We start from the raw sequence: 19,501 nt of genomic DNA, 5'->3' as shown, positions 1-19,501 counted from the left end.
TGGAACATGTAGGTGGGTTTTCTATGCAATGTGAAATAAAAATTGCAGATGTTGGTTTGATGGGAAACCTGGACTGCTTTTGCATCCCCAGGACCGGAGACAGGAAGTACCATACAAAAATTTCAAGTGGGGGGGAAAGGATTTCATCCCCCGGTGATTCAGTTTTGTGATCGTATCTCCAAACTCCATGCCGTATTAAAAAGAGTTTATTATCTTCTTTTTGTTTTAGTTGCAAAAGAACTTGGAGATGTCAAACCACACCCTGACATATGGACTGGAGGCACGGAAGTTTGATTACACTGATTTCCAGGATGAATCGGTGAAGCGCATTCTGAAGAAACTGAGTGAGATTGAGCGTGCGGGACTTCCACAGAATGAGCTCAAAGATGTAAGAAGCATTGGAGCTTTAATTAACTCACTAAGTGGATACTTTGACGGACAGACGGACTGATGAGCTGACTTGCACACTGGTTGGATATTATGGCAGATTGACATGACAGACATTCTTACTCACTGGGTGCGTTGAAATGATGCACCAACTGACTGAGACAGTGATTGACCGAACACAATGACGCACCTTCTGACTTCCTTCAGACTGAAGGATCAGATTAGCGTGCTGAATAAGAGACACAGGAACGCGATTACTACGGCTTCTGACCATAGGGCTCACTTAGTGAAATGCTCTCTGGCCGATTGGGTCATTCTTGCTGTTTTTACCTAGGAAGGAATCCTAGATGTTAAACATCAAATATTTATTTTGTGAGGGACACAGTAGAATGAAGATGTATGACAATGCAAAGCGGTAGAGCTGGTTTGATTAATTTTTAATAGAACCTGGATGATGACTTTGTATTTTTACGTTCCAAATGTCAATGTTTTGTCAGCGTTTTGAAATAAAATTGCCTAATAAGCATTTAATGAGTTAATGCATTTAGAACCATTAAACACAAAGAAACATCAGTCATGAAAATAAATCAAAGTGTGTGAATGGGGAGTTCTGAATATAGTTTTTGCAAGACTTCTGTAGAATTTCTGGAGCTTGTGTCTTTTTTCAAGTTCTGCCCTGTGATCTCTGACGCAAGACTTTTTCTCCGTCCAGTACAATGAGCTACTCTCTAGAATGGAGACCACTTACAGCGTTGCTACGGTGTGCCAAGAGGGTCGGCGATGCCTCCCCCTGGACCCTGGTGAGCCCCCACGTCTCCCCCAGGCGTGCAAATGACCCCTCAGACTGGTCTTATTTTTGTGATATGTTGTTGTAGTAGTGTGGACCTGGAGGGGAACCCTCACTGAACTTTCTGAACTGTTTTGAAATTGAAGTTAGTTATATCTCAGGAGAAAAATTGTGTCTGAGCGAGGATATCTTCCAAAGAACACCATTCGGGATTATGTTGGTTTTTTGTATCGCGTGCAGTTGCTTTGAATTATGGGAATGAAGGCTCATTAGCAGTAGCTCTGAATTATCGGTATAAACATTAATTAGCTCTACACAGTGCTTAGGGGCTTGAAATCGTCTAAAAAGACTATTAATTCTATAATTATGATAATCAGAAATCTCTTCAGCTGGCCCTGCCCCCCTCAATGTTATAAAACAGCAAGAGCTAATTAATAGTCATTCCAATAATAAAATCAGGATGGCATGTCCAAAAATATTTCTGCACTGTATTGGGATGTAAGGTAACAGAGACCAGGCTTGGAATGGTTTCAGCCAGTTACTATACCAGATGAATGAAACCCTCTGCATGGTTGTACAGGTCTAGTTGAATGCATATAGATGGGTATGCTCTTGGACTAAACACATCCCATTCCAAATATAACGATCCTGATCCCTCTGCTGCCTCCTCCTGCAGATCTCACTGAGATTATGGCCAAATCCCGAGACTACAAGGAACTCCTTTTCGCCTGGCAGGGATGGCGTGATGCCTCTGGGAAAAAGATTCGCCAGGATTACAAGACCTACGTGGAGCTCAGCAACAAAGCAGCCAGACTGAATGGTGAGGGCTTGGCTGCAATTCAGAGATGACCAAACGGCCACATTACATCACCAGAACACACTACATTCAGAAGTGTGCTACTCTTGAGTAGTCTGCTCAAAGCTTGTCATTAATGCAGTGGGTGGAAAAAAGGATAGGCATATTAAAGTGCATAATAAAGGTCACAGAGTGGGGGAAAAAATGAAGGACGTGGAAGAATTTCTGCAGCACGTTTATGGGTTATTTTCTCTTTTACTCTTCAGGTCACCCCGACAATGGGGCCTACTGGCGCTCGCTCTACGAGACGCCCACCTTCGAACAGGACCTGGAGAGGCTGTACCAGGAGATGCAGCCCCTCTACCTCAACTTGCACGCCTATGTGCGCAAAGCCCTGTACAAGAAGTACGGATCTGAATACGTCAACCTGAAGGGACCCATCCCTGCCCACCTGCTGGGTAAGTGAGGCACTCAGAAGAGAATCACATTGCTAGGGCCCAGACAGTGGGGAAGTATCACCTGTGCAACACTCTGCTTTTATAGTTCTTCTCATAGGTAAATTATTATTAGAAAATGAAAACCTTGAATTACCTTGGTTATAAAACGAATTGTGTGGAGTCACAATGATGCTGTGCTTGGCATTGCTGCCTTGCAGAGCTGGAGCCCTGGGTTTAATTTTTAGGATGCTGTCGCACGGAGTTTGTATGTTCTCCCTGTGTATGTGTGGGATTTCCTCCAGGTGTTCTGGTTCCTCCCCATCAGTCCAAAGACATGCTGGTAGGTTCATTGGCTTGTAGGAAAACTGAGCCTGGTGTGTGACTGTCTGTGTGTGCCCTGTGATGTCCAGTGTGTATCCTGCCTTGTACCTGCTGCTTGCTTGGATAGTCTACAGCACTCCTGTGACCCTGTATTGGATAAAGCAGTTAGGAAATGGATGGAAGGATATTTATGTTTAACAAGTCATGTGAAAAATAGTTGGATTCATGGATCCAGGTTTAGTGAGTTCAAATACAAGCAGGAACAGCGAGGCTTGCAGAAAACATCAGAGTGTAGGGCCACTGTGTCTTTTGATTTTCATTTCTGCCTGGGCTCTTAATGAATTTGAGTGAATTGATTGTTTAATTAATTGTAATAGCTTATTACTGTCTCTAGGTCTTACCTATAAAACCTGGTAGCCTGCAGTCCTCCAGGACCAGTAGTGAATATGATTGAAATGGACAGTAGCTTATACTGTGCAGAAAACCCAATGCAAATTACTGACAGACTCCATGCATGCATTCCCATATCAGTCAATCAACAGTTACTGTATGTTTACCATGCTGCATTTTTCAAACTGTTGCTCTGGCGCCCCCTAATGGTGGCAGTGTCATTACACTCATAAATCCATGGGTTTTTCACAGGTTTCAACACATCTAAAATAATTAACTTTCAACAGGTAACATGTGGGCCCAGTCCTGGTCTAATATATATGATCTAGTGACTCCTTTTCCGGATGCTGGGCAAGTTGATGCCACCCCAGCAATGGTAGCCAAGGTAAACCATTTTCTATTGAACTTTATTTGTATTTTAATCTCAGTTTAATCCCACTCCCATGTGTCCTTTCACGCTTGCATCAAATAATGCGCCCAAGATACTTTCTGGTTTACATCATCTGAAGGACGTTTTTTTAGCATCAAAAACAGATTAAACCTTTTTTAGAAGGATGTTCACAAAAATCCTGGATACCTTTGCAGTGCATTGCCTGACATTCTGATTACATTCTGATACCTATTAAACAGTTCGAAAACAGAGGAATACATCATTAGTGCTTTTGATACAGGTGTTCTGGGGGCAAAGTTACTCAAATCTGTTCCTTGTGCCTTAAGAATTTTCCACTTTAAATACAAACTGAAGGAGGCCTTTCAACCACTCATCTCATTAGCGTGACAGCTGATAATTGATTTCTGTGTATTTTGTTCTAGATCTCTATAAACTCTTTATGTAAAGTAGTGTCTCCTGATTTCAGTTGTAAATGCCCATTTACCACTTGTATATTTTTGTTCAATTCTCTTTATTTTTATATAGCTGAATTGAGTTTTTGTCGATGTGTATTTCAGGATTTTAAATGCTTGTATCATTTTCCCCCGTGAGACTACCCTGTCAGTGCATGAAATTCCCTCAAGGCCAGAAAATATCCTTGCGTTCAGTCCGGTGTTCCAAGTGGTAACTGGGATGTCATTTCAGGGCTGGGATGCACGGAAGATGTTTGAACAGTCAGACCACTTCTTCCAGTCCCTGGGATTGATTCCCATGCCCCCGGAGTTCTGGAGCAAGTCCATGCTGGAGAAGCCCTCCGATGGGCGGTCGGTGGTATGCCACGCCTCGGCCTGGGACTTCTACAACCGCAAGGACTTCAGGTATGGGGCCTCTGTACACTCGGCTGCATTGAAAGCAGGATTATAGCCTTTGAGAGCAACATATCCCACTATGCTCAGGCCATTATTCTAGAGGCCATACTCGTGTCCAGAGCTAGCTTCAAATATGGAAAATAAACTACATCTTCCCCCTACTGCAATTTAACATAGTGTTACAAAGAAACATCACTGCTTAGGCAAAATGTTTGAACAGGATTGAATGGCTGCCGCTTGTACTTCAGCAAGGTCAACTACAGTTCATTAAAATGACACCTAGAAAGGATTGTCCTTTGTAGTGTAGTGCTGTTCGTTCATGGTATCCAACCTGTGTATTGAAGGATCAAGCAGTGCACAGTGGTGACGATGGATGACCTGATCACTGTACATCATGAGATGGGCCATGTGCAGTACTTCCTGCAGTACAAGGACCAGCCTGTCCCGTTTAGGGATGGAGCCAACCCTGGCTTCCATGAGGCCATCGGGGACGTTCTGGCCCTGTCGGTTTCCACACCCAAGCACCTGCACAGCATCGGACTGCTGGACAAAGTGGAGAACAACTATGGTAATCATGGCACGGGTTTCTCGCATCTTTCTGCTTAGAATAGAAGCAGTTCCACATGAGGACTATGAGGAATTGACTCAGTAATTTGAAATGTCTAAAAAGGACAAATAAATCTGGAACAGTTAACTCAGGATGTTCATTATGGATCTTAATTCAATTGTAATTTAAATGGATTAATGAGTCCCAAAGGATTCTTTGCATTTTTAAATTACAACAAATTCTATAGCCATCATTACTCTATTATTTTATAGCTGGTGATTCATTAGTGTGACAGGATACGGTAGCTAAATACTGACAAATCAAGTCAGTCTAAGATTGCCCTCTGCTGCTGAAACAATATAGGATAGATGTTTCCTGCCTTAAGTTGTGTATGTGCTGTACTTATACTAAAAAAAGCAAAAGCTAACTCCTAACACTTCAGAATAAGTATTTTTAAGATTAAACATTAAATTAGTACTTCAGTCTGAAATATGTCCACAGTGTTATTGGTTATTGTCATTTTTGTCTTGAAATGAAATGAAAACCTTACCAAGATTATTCCACACACACTTCTGTCCTCTCCTATTCTCATTCCTGTCTCCTGCAAACATATGGATTTAATTTTCTAAGGGTCACCAAAGTCACTTGTCTCTGTTTTGGGGATCTGCTGGGCTGTTGACCCTGTGCAGTATTTGCTTTTCCCAGCAGTGCTTTGCTCTTCCACCTTGGTGGTGCTGTAGTCTTTTGATCTGATAATGATGTTGTGTAACAATTCTTGTTAATCATTTCTTGTTTCATGATTAAGATTTCTAGTCCTTAAATGCACCATAGTTTCAACTAATATTCAGTTGTCCTCATAGAGTCTCTTCAGAAATCAAATGGTCTGAAAGATTCAGGTGTTTTCCTGTGCATTTTCTGTATCCATCCATTAGAAAAGCTGTAGCCATAAACTTGCGGTTAATTTGTACTAAATGTGTGAATTGAACTTTGTCCACAGACAGTGACATTAACTATCTGATGAGCATTGCTTTGGACAAAATTGCCTTCCTGCCCTTCGGCTACCTGATGGACCAGTGGCGCTGGAAGGTTTTCGATGGGCGGATCTCGGAACAGGAGTACAACAAGGAGTGGTGGAACCTCAGGTGAGAGTGGACCTGCTGCCCCGCTCCCCTGCTTGTATCTGCTCGTGCACTGCTTTAGTCAGACAAGTGTGAGCAGCACGTGGGACGAGACCAGGAGGGAGAAAATACAGTGGAAATATTTCAAGCATGATCTTTGCCCACACTGGTCATTCAATTAAACAAATCTTGTACTCATCATCCGGCAGCACACTCTGATAAACCTTCCCATGTGTGTTTTTTTATTTTGGAATCACTCATTTTATACGCACATAACTTGGAAAGTGTAGCTGTTTTAAGACAGCTTAACTCTCTGGCATTGACACCTCCACATCTTAGGACACATGAACACACTCTTCTAACACCCACCTGCTGAGCAAACTATCATTTGATACGCAAACCTGTATGTCTTTGCTGGATAGTCGATAGGGGCCTGTCTGATTAATCCCTGCTCCGATACATTTGTATAACTTCCTGCCTCAATTTGCATCGATGATAATTTTCCTTCTGCTGCTGCCAAACCCTTCAGGCTGAAGTATCAAGGACTGTGCCCGCCTGTGCCTCGCTCAGAGGAAGACTTTGACCCTGGTGCCAAGTTTCATATTCCTGCCAATGTCCCTTATGTCAGGTAAATGGTCTCCTTCCCAATACGTATCTATAAGTCTGTGTCCATCTACACTGGCAGGATGAGTGTGGACCACAGGTTTACAGAACAAAATAGAATAGAAGGGAGCTCACACACAATTCACGAGGGACAGCAACATTCAAGAATACTTTGTGAATGTTGGGAGTACTTTAGTAAGGATAACTTGGTTGAGGCTTGGTTAAGGGCCATAGTATGAGGAGAATCAAACTCCCATTCTCATTCCAAGTGGAGTTAAACGAGGAGTAGCTCCAAGGTGAAAGAGATGCAGAAGTGAAAAGAAGTGTTTGTGTTAATCATTACTGAAATTAGCTACATTTCTATATGTTGCTATTCTCCTTGAATTTCAGTTAAGGGATGTGTTCTTGCTTAAATACTACTTACCTCAAGCAAGTACCAGAAAGAAAAAGAAAACACAAGCAGATACTGGAGAGTGCTTAATATACATCAAGGAGACAAAGATTGTGTCCAACTATTTGTGAAATAGTTTGTAGACATTTCATGCAACATTATATCCTGGCAGTGCTGAAAATGATCATTGCTGTTGATAATTCCTGACAATGAATACAATAAAAGAAACACAAATGGGGTGCAATCTAAAGAGAAGCACTGGACAGGCCTCTCAGTGTTTGAATTTTTTAAAAAACAAACCAGTGCTTTTGTCCTTTTTGTCTGGTTGTGTTGCCTATGAGTGACTGGGCCTCTCTGCTGCTCAGGTACTTTGTCAGCTTCGTGATCCAGTTCCAGTTCCATGAGGCTCTCTGCAAGGCAGCAAAACACACTGGCCCACTCCACATGTGTGACATCTACAACTCCAGGGAGGCTGGCAAGTTACTGGGGTGAGTACTGTAACCAACCCCAGGGCTCTCAGGCTAATGTGGAAAACTAGTAAGTAAATATTTGCTTCATTACTTGCTAAGCAGATCTTTTTGACATAGCATTCCTATAGCATTATTTGATCCTGCTTTATTGTCCTTGACAACTCTGGGATTTGTGTAGATTCATTACATGGCGGTTTAAGCAAAGTTCTTTTTCAGGATGAACTAGTATGGTGCAACAGTGTATCAACTGATTTGCATCAGCATGTATGACAAATACGCTTAGATCAAACCTGCCATCAAACCTTCTTGGAATAAGCCTTCCGTTTGGCTACCAACACATTCTCTCTTGAGAAAGATTTTTATGCGGATGCTTTTTTTTTGCAAGGTGCCACAGAATGCACAAGATATTTGGTCTGATGGTTCAGACCACCATTAAATTCAATTTTATGTTTGTGCAGAGACATTATACTCTATATAGTAATGTACTGTGCATACTTGGAGGCACACAGAATTGGGCACGAGGCCATCTGGCTGAGGGATATAAACTGTTCCTGAAGTGGCCAGTAATTGCTTTCATAGGACATTGCAGCTGCTAAATGGAAGAAGCTAAAACAAATGGCAAATGAGACTGACCTCATGGTGGTCCATTTAGTATAGTGTGACAGGAGATGGTGGACCACCGTTTGTGATTCTAGATGTTGTCTTAGCTTTTTTTAAATCAACATTTGTCCATTTTTTTTTACCCACTTCCAAAAAGCAGAGAAAACACGTAAACATGGCAAGAAAAGCCAGATTTCCTCATACATGGTCTGCAAATCTCTTGCAGGGATGTCATGCAGCTGGGGTTCAGTAAACCGTGGCCAGAGGCCATGACGTTGATCACTGGGCAGCCCAACATGTCGGCCCAGGCTCTGCTGAAATACTTCGAGCCCCTGATTACCTGGCTAGAGAAGGAGAACAAGAAAAATGGAGACATTTTGGGATGGCCCGAGTACGACTGGGTCCCAGGTAGGTCAGACCAGCACTTTAAATCCCCTTGCCAACCTCAACAAGATGTAAATATCACGGAAAGAGCAATGTCTAAGCTTTTTGGCTTTCAGAAAAAACTATTATTGTGAAGAATCTTTTTTTGATCTAATAGTTCAGATGGTAAAGGGTCAGCTATTTCACCCATTGAACGGACTCTCGCAGTAGCCGGCCTGAGGAAAACCCCAGTGATCCCTGGGTTTCTGTTTTTCAACTCGAGAGGAAGCAGGGTAGTGCGTCGTTCATTATTGTACTGTTATTCTCAACACAACCTCTGCTAAAGGCGCTCTTATCTGGACCCTACTGAGCTGAGAAAATGTGGAACACACCCTTCCTGAGCAAACTGTTCTCATTACTCACAGAGCCACTGCGTGTTGTGCAGTGGCTGTGGGATGGTCAGTTTTATGGACAGCAAGTATATAAATGCTCACTGCTGTGGATTTAGTTTCAGGACCGGAGAAAGGGCCAGAGAAAGTGACCGGATCTGCGGAGGTGAGCTTCCTGGGCATGAACCTGACCAGCGATCAGGCAGCGGCCGGCCAGTGGATTCTGCTGGTCCTGGGGCTGGGACTACTCATTGCCACCATCTGCCTGGCCTACAAATCCAAGTCCAAAAAGAGACAGAAATCCAACTCGGAGCTGGAGCTGAAATAGACCCCCTCTTCCCTCCCTGGCAGTAATTCCCGTTTCCCTTTTCTGTCCTTCTCCCCCCCCCGGTTTTTACAAAATCGGGTCAGACGTGTTTGACTATGCAAATGAGCCAACACAATTTTTTTAATTTATTTGTAAAATTTGGAAAGTTTAAAAAGAGAGGTTTAAATCACTTTTGTTTGTAAAGTTTGAGAATTCTGTATGCAGCTTTTTTAATTTAATTATGATGGAGAAAAAAGAACAGCAGCTGTTTTGCATTTCTAGAATAAAATAACTAATAAGTCTGTGGTTTGTTCTTCATCAGTAGGAAAGAGCTCTGAATTTAGATGTAACAGTGGATAATTATGTGTAGATGACTGATAAGCCTGTGTTCACTTAAACTTAAAAATAATTCAGCTTTCCCAAAAGGACAACAAAATTAAAATTGAAGACTGCTATCATTGCTAAAGCTAAAAGCCAGAGTGGCTCAACTATGGTACCCTTAATTTGACCAGGTTTGGAGATGAGTTTACAATAATATGAAACCCTTTCATATATAACTATAGCCATATGACACTTGTCACTATAGTTTACCATCATATGCTGTTTAATTTTTCTGTTCAATGGTTTTTCCCCTCTGCATTACATGTTTTTTGAGGACTTAATTATCCAGTGACAGCATTTTCCACCATGTGAGATACAGCAGCCTAATTTCAACAAGAAAAATACTTTCATCAAATAACTACTCACTTCTAACCATCGAACTACTTAGAAAGAAGAACAGTTAAATTATACCTAAAACACCATCTAACTACTTACTAATATTTAATAATAATGGCCTTAACTGTTAATGGCCCACTCTTGTTTTGTAAACCTACATGCTCATCTTACAACTGGCACGAGTGAAATACTTACACGATTCCCACTTCTGTAAAATTTAAATCATCAACATGTTGAGCTTCTGCAAGAAGAGATTAACAGCTCACCTTTTTTATTTAACTGTAACAGCTGTAGTAGTAGTAGCACAAGTGTCAACATGGTGCCCGGTTGTTTGCGAGACAATTCCAGAAGAGCCTCACGACTATAATCAGGACAAAGAGGATGGTGAACACAGTGTAGCTCAACAAAATGGTCTTCAGGGCGTAGATGGACTCGGGGTCCGAGAGCTTCCTCTTGACACCTGAGCGCATGGTCACACTGAGCCTTACTTTCGCAGCTACCCTGCCCTGCAGCCAGCAGTAGTAGGTGCCCTTGTCCTCCAGCTGCAGCGGACGAAAGTGCAGGTGGTGGCCGGAGTCCAGGTATATCCGTGTGGCATTGCTGAGCCCTTCCATGTAGCTGGAGCGGTAGAGCCGGACCCTGCCTTTGTCCCAGGCTACGGCGTGCTGGGGCCTAGCATTGGGGCAAGCGAGGACGAGAGGGTAGCCCACTGGACGGGTGTAGTATTTCACTGGGACACGGGGTGCTTTAAGCCCATAGCCCAGGAACTCCAGCAGGGACTTCTCCCCAGGTGATAACGTCGGTTCAGGCGGGCAAGCCGCGAGACAGCGGCGGACCGCCAGCTCCGCTCTCCTCTCCTGAAGCTCCTCCTTGAAGCGCCGGGGGACGGACGCGGACCCACAGGACGCCACCCGGGGCGGGGAGTGCCTGTAGCGGCCGTAGAGGTAGTCTGTCTGCAGGTAGCACAGCCCCACGCGGGTCTGCTCCCCTCGGACCCCGCAGCGGTCGCACACGGACCAGGGCCAGAAGCCCGTGAAGACGCGGTAGGGCCCCGTCCCGGCGGCGCCTCTCCACTGCCCCGGCAGCTCCGGGGAGAAGGACACCTTGCCAGCCTCCTGGACGTCCACGTCGTAGCCATAGAAGAACTGCCCTCCCGCCGTCCCGCACGTGTAGTGGCCCGAGTCGGCCGGCCGCGACCGGAAAATCAAGAGGCTGAAGAGGCGGATGGAGAAGCGACTCCGGATGTCCGACCCCGTCGCGATTTCCGCTGCGTCGACCACCTTCGTGCCGTTGTGATCCGTCAGGGCCGCGGCGTCCTCGCCGCCCAGGTGCTTCTGGTAGTACCACACCACGGAGGACACCCCCTCGGGCTTGCAGCTGCAGGGAAGCTCAATCGTCATGTCCGCCAAGTACGCAGTGTTGTCGAACACCAGGAAAGCCGGGCAGGGCTTCTTCGCGAAGATGGTCTCCTCTTCCTGTACCGCTTCGTAAGCGGAAAGGCGCAAGGGCATCCCCAGGAGAAAGACGACGGAGAACAGGGTTGCCTGCAGCTCTTCTCTGCATTTCATCACAACATCCGATATGGGCGCATGGGCTTAAGCTCTGAAGGTGGAATTAATGTCACATCAGGTTCCTGCAGCTGTCTTCTCGAACCCTCCGTGGTTTCCATGGCGTTTAGAATGTCGAGCACAAGGGCCGAGTTGCCGTGGAGCCGACTAAACTAACTGATCAGTCAGGACTGCAAACGCACCACCGTGCTTTGAAATTGTAAAAAGTATTGATACAGAACAGTTAAATGTACATGTGAAATAATTATAGTACATGCGGTAGAATTAGAATTGGTCACATTATCATTAACATAATCCCAGACAAATGTTACTGTCTCTCTTAAATGGTTTTCAGCAAGATCCTTTTAAATTAAACTTGTCAAAACCTTAGTCCAGAAATGTGGCAAAAGTCTCAGGGAGAAGAGTCAGCACTGAGCTTGTACAGCTGCATCAAGTCTCTTAGCTCTTTTACGGTATTCTTTACCTTTTCAGTCCCGTTGTCCTGCGTTGGACGGAGCAGAGTTTTGTCATCCATGGCCCCTGCAGTGTCTGCTGCCGCCAGCAGTTTCTCAAACAACTGCCGAGAGCCCTCTCTCTCCGTCTGGCTCAGGAAGGCCACGTTAAGGCTGAACCGCTGGGTCTGGGCCAGGCCCCTCAGCACCTCAGTGATACCCACCTCATCCCCGGGGGTGAAGTTTTCAGAAAGGACGAGGAGGAATTCTCCGAGCAGCCCGAACCCGATCTCGGTACTGAAGATCCTCCCCAGCTGTTCCCCGCCCAGCGCCAGAAGCAGACGGTACTTCTCAGCACTGCTCTGCCTGCACCTGCGCCAGTCCCTGTTGAATTCGGCTGCTGTCCGGGGCTGGAATTCAGACTCCTTCAGGCAAGACAAGAGTAGGAATGTCAAACTAGCACCAAAATTCACATTCTGCAAGGAGGATGCAAAACACACAGACAACACTAGTTTCAGCCCTTGTACATTTTGTCTCACAGATATAAGTGTGTCTGTGTGATCATTATGCATCATTCCTCATGAGCAAACAGAAGTATTAATTGAGCAAAATTAATTGAGTACTACAGCTTCACTTTCAACAGATGTAGAAAACTGAGACACAAAACACATTAAAAGAGCAAAAATGGGTACCTACATCCTAAAAGGATCTTGCCCAAGACTTTCCGTTTCTAGCATGAATGCCAAATGTCAACCCCATTTCCCTCATCAGAATAATGCATCACTAAACAATGAAAGACATTCCTGGGGATTCCACAACACAGTGTGTACTGTATGCCCCACCCAATGAAGGCTGGCCTAAAGATGTCAGCCCAGAATGATCTGGTCAGTGTTAAATGTTCAAAGACAGGCAACTTAATGTTTTACCAGATCATTTGGCCAGCATGGGCTAATAAATAGTACCAATCCTGATCAGATGTACCGTATATGTGGCCACATTTACTTGCACAAGGAGAGTGGTTTTAAAAACTAGTTTCTCATTATCGAACCTACAGAATAAAGCAATTTTACTGGGCATTAAAAATGTTTAGCTTCTGAACCACAACAATATATTAATATATTCATACATAACATGCGTTTAGGATACTCAACGTTGTACTTATATTGCAGTATACTGTGATGACACACAAAGAAGATACTGGAACCATTACCAATCACTATTTCACTCCCAAAACTCACCTCTATCCTCCCGTAATCTGGGAGCTCTTTCTGTCCAGATCCCAAGGCAAGTGAGTTCCATGGCTGTTTCCTAGGGGCTCCTGCCTTGTCCTTCCTCTCCAGAGGTTTAAGGTGAGACGCCAACACAATATCCCTGAGAAGAGACAAAGACGAGGACAGGCGTCTTAACTGGAATCATCAGCCTGAGCACTGCATGTCACTTCATGAACACGTGTAAAGGCACAGGAGAAGGCAAAATCCCACATTTAATCAATTTCTATAAATGTACTGTGCCACTAAGTTTGGCAGTAAAGAGATGAAGCGTTAGTTTCCTGCTTGAAATGCTAAACCGTGTTTGCCCACCGACTTGAGTTGCACCACGCGAAAAACAGACTTCAGCCAACTCGCCCCGCAGTCCAGAACTTTCTCCCGAGCGGCTGCACGTCTAGAAGGCGAAAGTCACCCGAACAGATGAAGCCGTTTTACACGCCCTCTTCGTAAAGCACAGGCACACCGAAGCCATGAGCAGCTCCCTCGTCCGCAGGGTCCCTACCTGAACTCCTCGTACGAGCCCACCTGCTGCCGGACGGCGCGGAACTTGGCGTCGTTCTCTCTCTGGTACCGCCGGTCCGCCTCCAGCGCGGCGCGGAGCTCCCGCTCCAGGGCGGCGAAGTCGATGCCTTCGGCCTGCTCCATCCTCAGGCCCGGGACAGCGGCCACTCTACCGGGGGGCGGACAGTGAACAACGGGGCCCCAGTAAAGAGACCGCGGCTCCTGACAAACTGACAGGGGGGGGCACCTTCCCCACAGTGGAAGCAGCACTTTGCATGAACCAAAATATGGCTTTTTTTTTTAAAGCGTCAAAAATGTTTGTTTTGGTTCTCCTTGCACTGCAGCTTTGAATAGTGAATTAAAAACAACCCCCCCCCCAGAGGCAAACCAAACCCGTGTCCTTCAGCTTAGACACTGTCCCTACAAAGCTACAGCACCGTTTGTTAGCCCGTCCTTGGAGAAGTCTGTCAAACCGGCTTGTGCAAGAACAGAACAGGGGAGTTTGCTTTTCAGACTTGAAACAGGTGTTTCATAATTACCCCCCGCCAACGGAAGACCGTGCATTTCATTAAAACGGTTAGTTTCCAACAAGCGAAATCCTTTACAAGTCAAATGTTTTTCAAATGACACAATTCTACGTCCCCTGCCTCATCCTCACCTAAGACAGTTATTTTTTGGTTCCAAATATGCTCCAACCTCACAAACCAATATTCAATAAAATAAAAAAAGCGTCGAATATTCACTTTTCAGTTTAGCGTCTCTAGAGGTAACTTCAAACAAAATTTAGAATAAATTGTTGGTGTTACGTATTGTTGAACACTTGTATTATGCCTCGATAATTTATTTAAAACTATTCGAGAACTCTGAAATAAAACAAACTTTTAAAGTACTTACGTTTCACCGACGTTGTTCTCTCCGCGTCGCAAATTCAACCACACAAGAGAAGCTCGTCTCTATGGCAACCGCTTCTTTACTTCCGGTGCAGCAACGCTGTATCTTTGTATATATTAGTGTAACAACAAGCGGAATAAATGCTGTAAAATATATAACATCTTCCTAACTGCTGTGTCCTCTGTTGTCCTGTGCTTTATATCCCTGCTACCTTTCTCTCACTCCTGAAGAAGGCTAAACAGCAAGACGGAGGTCTTAAAGACGTTTAATGAAAACACGCTCATAAAACAGTTTATACGTGTATACCTGTAGGTGTTTTGAAAACGTTTAAAACTCGGGATATTAATATTGTCTTCTGCATTTCTGAACTGATGTTTGTGGATCCTGTCAAGGTTTTGATAATAAAGTGGAGTATTAATTTAAAAAAAAAGTAATACCTAATCGGTTTCGAAATCGTCCGGCTAGATGCAGATCTTCGTAATGCGGGTTCTCATCAGAAGGTGGCTGTGTAGCACTACAGCGCGAAACGAGACAGCAAACTTCTCATTCTTTCTACATTTACAGCATATTCGTACCAGAGACCAACAGATTCTTAATCTTATAAAAACAATTTCATGCAAAATGTGTAATTATCCTGTAACTGTAGCGAATAGGGTTGAAACACTGAGCAATATAAATATTGCTACTGTATGTATGAACATATCAATGTTCCTTTGATATTCCACAACTCAAACTACGGCGTCATCATTTGAGTATTTATACTTACACGGGCACAATCAGTGTGGATGTTATTCACCTGTTTATTAGGTATAATTATGACAGGTTCATGCCTGAGCAGTGCAATAAAGGATGAAGAAAAGTCAAAGTGGCCATTTTATTACAGATTTAGCACAGAAATCACAGAAAATACCGCAGGGCTGTAGTGTCTGGAAGGATTTGTTCCAGCTCTGCCCCAAATGACCCAATCGAGCTGACCATTAGCTTAGCTGAACAAATTAAACACATTCCGAAGGTTTCCAGCTGTTGCCGATTTTAAGAGATCTGGATCTCTAAGACAAGAGTAATTTATTTAGTCCTGGTCCTGGAGAACACCTGTGTCTTCTGGCATTCATTCCAGATGAGCTTCTAATCATTTATTGCAATGTTCTATTTGAGGCATTTTTACAATTTGCTTCCAGCTCTTTACAAGCAGGTTGTGTCTGGTAATAATAATAATAATAATAATAATAATAATTAATAATAATAATAATAATAATAATTGCTTACACTTATATAGCGCTTTTCTGGACACTCCACTCAAAGCACTTTACAATGTAATGGGAACTCCCCTCCACCACCACCAGCAATATGAGCCTTGTGGTAATGAGTGGGTTTCAGGCCTGCCCTCAGTCAGGTGTGTGAGCTGACATAGGACCATGTGGACGGAAGAAGATTTCTTGTCTTTGCTTTGTTGTCTGATACAATATTATTCGCACCTGTCAGTGCATCTTATATTGGTCCTTTTAAGAGCTGTTTAGTTAGAAACAAGGGACCAGGACTGAGCACCACTGCCCTAGTCCAGGAGTAGTCAACTTTAGCACATCCATGCCATGCCATTACAGGACTCTGAACCACCCCCTGAAGCACTAACTACAGCACAAGCAGCTGGTCTGTATAAATGGAGGTGAGCTCTGGAACAGACAGCCTGAATTCTCGCACTGCTTAGTTGGTCAGGATGTCCAAGAGGCCACTCCACCCAGCTGCAGTAAGAAACCAATCACGGCAATAACCTGTTGTGTCTTTAAGCCTGATATATCTTATATCTGTGTCGACTGAGTATCCATCTCAGCATTCTAATATAGATGGATGAACTAATTTGATTCACACAGAGAAAAAAAATCTATATTTTATAATTGTTCCTCATTTTAGAGCCATAGACAGCAGATCAATAAATCAGTAAGATAGTGAGACCCTTTTCAGCTCCCAAACAATGCATTACACTGGTACTGCATATGATGAACCCTGTGGCTAATTCCTAACTAGAATTAGTTCCGAATTAGAATTCATAACTGTGGCAGATTCATCACTAGAAACTAGTCACAGGGAGAGAAGGCATTATTGAGCTGAATTCAACAATGCATTTGGAAGTCTATGTAAAGCTATTTCTAGTACTCAAATGTCAACACCTTAAAAGAGGTTTAAAAATGCTTGTTCGATTGGCACGTTTTTCAAAAGGAAAATAACCTCAGATGAACCTTGTAAGGTTACAAACAAGGGGAGACCATTGAGCCTCTTTCTCTAGTGGCAGGGATCTCATCCAGCCTCTTCTTGAATCGTCTTAAACCATGTGGGCTGTCAGCTACAAGACACATATAACTCTAGGCAGGGGAAAACAAACCACAGGACGTTTCAATTATTAAAGACGTTTCCCGAACAATTGTCACAGTTGGACACAAATCAATAAAATCAATATTTTTATACCACAAACCATTTTTTTGGGGAAAAAAGCTTCTATTGTGTTAAGGTTTGTGCAGTGCTAGAAAATAAAATTTAATATGACATTATTTAGGCCTAAACAAGAAGAAAACAAGAAATATCCTCTGCTTTTTTTTTTCTAAATCAATACTTGGAAGTAGTTGCATGGGAGCTGTATTTCAGTTTTATAGTTAGGAATAGACATTTTATGAAACCATACACCCTCTTACTGTGGTGCAAATAATCCATTTTATCATCAAATCGTTGTTCCAATCACGTAGCAGGCAGCATTACGGCTGCATTGCAGTAGACAGAATGCAGCTCACTTGTATTCTCCTTTAGAGATCCGCCATGGTAATGTTAATGTTCAGTACAAACCTTTTCATGCTTTAGACTGAACCCTAGCAATGTGCCCCAGACACCATCTCTGCCTTCGGGTTTGCTATTCGAAGATCGTCTGGCTGGCTTTTGATGAAACTGCACCTGTGCCCACTGTGGAAGCACACAGAATTATTATTTGCATTGTCATAGAAATGTAGGAGCCATATTATATCGCAACAGGATTGCTGACCCACAGAGTACCATGAAAGAACAAAGATTACAATGGGGGGTGGGGTGGGGGGGGCTACTTCCCCCACCACCCTTATTTGAAGGCTGTCAGCTTGTTCATCTAAGGATCCAGGACTCACCCATGTCCTGAAGGAGCACAGGGAATCGTAACCGAGGAATCTCGGCTCAGCAACCCCTCTATGGCTGACGTGGCACTGTCACGTCTGTGCTGATGCCCCTCCAGGGTAGAAAGAGCCTTTTTGCAATGCAACCAGAATGTGGTGAAATACAACCTAACTAGTACTTTACCTAAAACATGCTTTTGCAGAAATCTGCCTTGCTGCTCAGTGCCCCTGCCTTACCTGGTTTCTTTACCATCTGGTCGGTGCTGCAGTTGTTCTGCTTCTTTTGTTCTTTGCTATCCTTCATTTTGCATCTCCTGTGGACTTCAAGGGGGAACCTAGAGACCTGGTTCTGTTCAACCCACCTTACAGCACTGGCAATAAAGGATTAGGACCAATACAAATGCAATTCAAATAAAAAACAAATGCAACAGTATATCAGTTTTATTTTCTGTCCGTTTCCAGGTTGGACATGAGTAGGATTTGCACAGGTTCTGTTTTTTCTCTTTCCATTGTCATCCACAGTGGTTAGCAAGTACCTAATTAAAACAGCCCGTGACAAGATGAGAATTAATGCTTAAAAGACTGGAATTGTACAATAAAAGAATATAATACTGGGCAGTAAATGAGCGTCTGGCTGGATAATGACAGCAGTTTTGTGTAACAGCTTAATTCAAAAGGAATTAGTCTCTTGTGTTTTCTTGTTGGCAATTGGCAAAGATGTTTTGGAAGCTATTTGTATTGGAGTAATTAGCTTGTCAAATTCTAGTCTGAACAGAACAAAATCAGAGGACGAAAGACATTGCAGGACGCATTAAAAAACTAACCGATAGGCAGATACAATTTGCTTACAGTCAGTACTTTTCAAATACTGACAGCTCGACTTCTTGCTGGATAAAAAAAGTACAAACCTTATAAAAAAAAGGTAGTATATGAAGCTGATTTTCAGAACAAGTGCTTCTTACTGAAGGAGAGAACGACACGGTAATATCCCGTAGCTTAAAGACCCTTCAAGTCAACTGCATCGACTTATAGTTTCAAAGTTTTTTCCAAAGGGCTTAAAAGAGAACAAAACATACATTCCTTCAGTAGAAAATGCTCACAGCATTGCAAGGTTTTGAAACAGAATGTTGTGACGGGAGCAACTGGGGTGGGTGTAAGTCAGAAACCAGACTGATCAGAGAGAAGAGAAGGGCAGTGGGTGTGTGGAGTAGTACAGTTGACCAATTCTGTTGCTGGTGTTGTTTAAATCAATCAGGATGTGTATTCAGGGAAAATGGTATCACTTCCTTGGGGAAATTGGGGAAAATGTCTTTGAGCCCTAAAATTAAAGTCCAGTGTGTTGTGGGTACAAGTCCTGGAGCCCAACTTCAAACATGACACAAAAACTACAGGGACAAACTACAGGGAACATGAAGAAGCTTGCTTTCCGGCATAAGAGAGATGTATTATTATCTATATAATAATAATGTTATTATTTACTGTAGTATTCAAAACTGAATTTCAGCACGTTGATTTTGACCAACTGCTAGATCTGTGATAAAACATTTCCAGCTGTTTCTGGCTACACCACAAAACAAAACCCTAACCCTAATCCCAGTTCTCTGGCAGAGAACCCCTGGCTCACAGTCCAGACCAAACCAGCAAACAGCTGGACAGGTCATCACTGGACCAAGGCAATCCTGGGCTGGATCAGCTAGGTGGAAGGAGCCTCCCCTCACCTCTGATTTCTTGTGCTCTCCTTTCGGAAGAATCCTGAGGAAGCCTTCATCCACAACTGGATCAACAGAGGCTGATGATGAGGATGGTGGGTGGTGGCGGTGATGACGACGAATTAACAACCCATGACTCAAAC

General features: G+C 43.6%; 4 protein-coding genes and 1 long non-coding RNA gene across 14 annotated transcripts in view; 1 reads left to right on the top strand and 4 right to left on the bottom strand.

Annotated features, from left to right (window-relative positions):
• ace (angiotensin I converting enzyme (peptidyl-dipeptidase A) 1) overlaps positions 1-9,447 on the top strand; it is a 51,066-nt gene extending 41,619 nt beyond the window's left edge. For all 8 annotated transcript variants that reach the window (XM_069185671.1, XM_069185672.1, XM_069185673.1 and 5 more), the window contains 12 exons: positions 230-388; positions 1,100-1,187; positions 1,851-1,994; positions 2,237-2,428; positions 3,406-3,503; positions 4,194-4,366; positions 4,702-4,925; positions 5,902-6,046; positions 6,552-6,650; positions 7,382-7,504; positions 8,313-8,494; positions 8,958-9,447. In XM_069185671.1, coding sequence (XP_069041772.1) covers positions 230-388; positions 1,100-1,187; positions 1,851-1,994; positions 2,237-2,428; positions 3,406-3,503; positions 4,194-4,366; positions 4,702-4,925; positions 5,902-6,046; positions 6,552-6,650; positions 7,382-7,504; positions 8,313-8,494; positions 8,958-9,166 — 1,836 coding nt within the window. In that variant the 3' untranslated portion in view covers positions 9,167-9,447. The remainder of the gene's footprint in view (positions 1-229; positions 389-1,099; positions 1,188-1,850; positions 1,995-2,236; positions 2,429-3,405; positions 3,504-4,193; positions 4,367-4,701; positions 4,926-5,901; positions 6,047-6,551; positions 6,651-7,381; positions 7,505-8,312; positions 8,495-8,957) is intronic.
• On the bottom strand, positions 4,313-7,392 carry LOC138225468 (uncharacterized). The gene is made up of 3 exons (XR_011183904.1): positions 7,317-7,392; positions 4,689-6,695; positions 4,313-4,389 (listed from the first exon to the last, which is right to left on the bottom strand). It is a non-coding gene; the product is annotated as an uncharacterized lncRNA (long non-coding RNA).
• On the bottom strand, positions 9,420-11,430 carry LOC102691898 (Ig-like V-type domain-containing protein FAM187A). The gene is made up of 2 exons (XM_006638192.3): positions 10,129-11,430; positions 9,420-9,849 (listed from the first exon to the last, which is right to left on the bottom strand). The coding sequence occupies exon 1, from the start codon at positions 11,428-11,430 to the stop codon at positions 10,174-10,176; it is 1,257 nt and encodes a 418-aa protein (XP_006638255.2). The 3' UTR covers positions 9,420-9,849; positions 10,129-10,173.
• A 391-nt stretch (positions 11,431-11,821) lies between these two features.
• ccdc103 (coiled-coil domain containing 103) lies at positions 11,822-15,180 on the bottom strand. Of its 2 annotated transcripts, XM_015361897.2 has the most exons (5): positions 14,959-15,180; positions 14,525-14,626; positions 13,632-13,799; positions 13,100-13,232; positions 11,822-12,286 (listed from the first exon to the last, which is right to left on the bottom strand). In XM_015361897.2, exons 3-5 carry the CDS (start codon positions 13,772-13,774, stop codon positions 11,822-11,824), a joined length of 741 nt encoding a protein of 246 aa, XP_015217383.1. In that variant the 5' UTR covers positions 13,775-13,799; positions 14,525-14,626; positions 14,959-15,180. The 2 variants fall into 2 exon arrangements, with proteins under 2 accessions (XP_015217383.1, XP_015217384.1); XM_015361898.2 differs by lacking the exons at positions 14,525-14,626; positions 14,959-15,180 and adding an exon at positions 14,289-14,451.
• Positions 15,181-17,671: 2,491 nt separating this feature from the next.
• Positions 17,672-19,501, bottom strand: part of srcin1a (SRC kinase signaling inhibitor 1a) — a 139,101-nt gene continuing 137,271 nt past the window's right edge. Inside the window, exons 23-24 of one of the 2 annotated variants that reach the window (XR_011183948.1) lie at positions 19,368-19,500; positions 17,672-18,020 (exon numbers count right to left, since the gene is read on the bottom strand). Coding sequence is in view for 1 of the 2 variants with exons in the window: in XM_069185783.1 (XP_069041884.1) it covers positions 19,429-19,500 (72 nt within the window). In the remaining variant the exon portion in view is untranslated. Of the gene's footprint in view, positions 18,021-19,296; position 19,501 lie in introns of those variants that run through there. The other variant, XM_069185783.1, reaches the window with a different exon arrangement.

The sequence above is a fragment of the Lepisosteus oculatus genome, chromosome 28 (assembly GCF_040954835.1).
Source record: "Lepisosteus oculatus isolate fLepOcu1 chromosome 28, fLepOcu1.hap2, whole genome shotgun sequence".
Classification (NCBI taxonomy): Eukaryota; Metazoa; Chordata; class Actinopteri; order Semionotiformes; family Lepisosteidae; genus Lepisosteus; species Lepisosteus oculatus.
The sequence above is the reverse complement of the archived record's forward strand: the minus strand, read 5'-3'. Positions and strand labels throughout refer to the sequence as shown.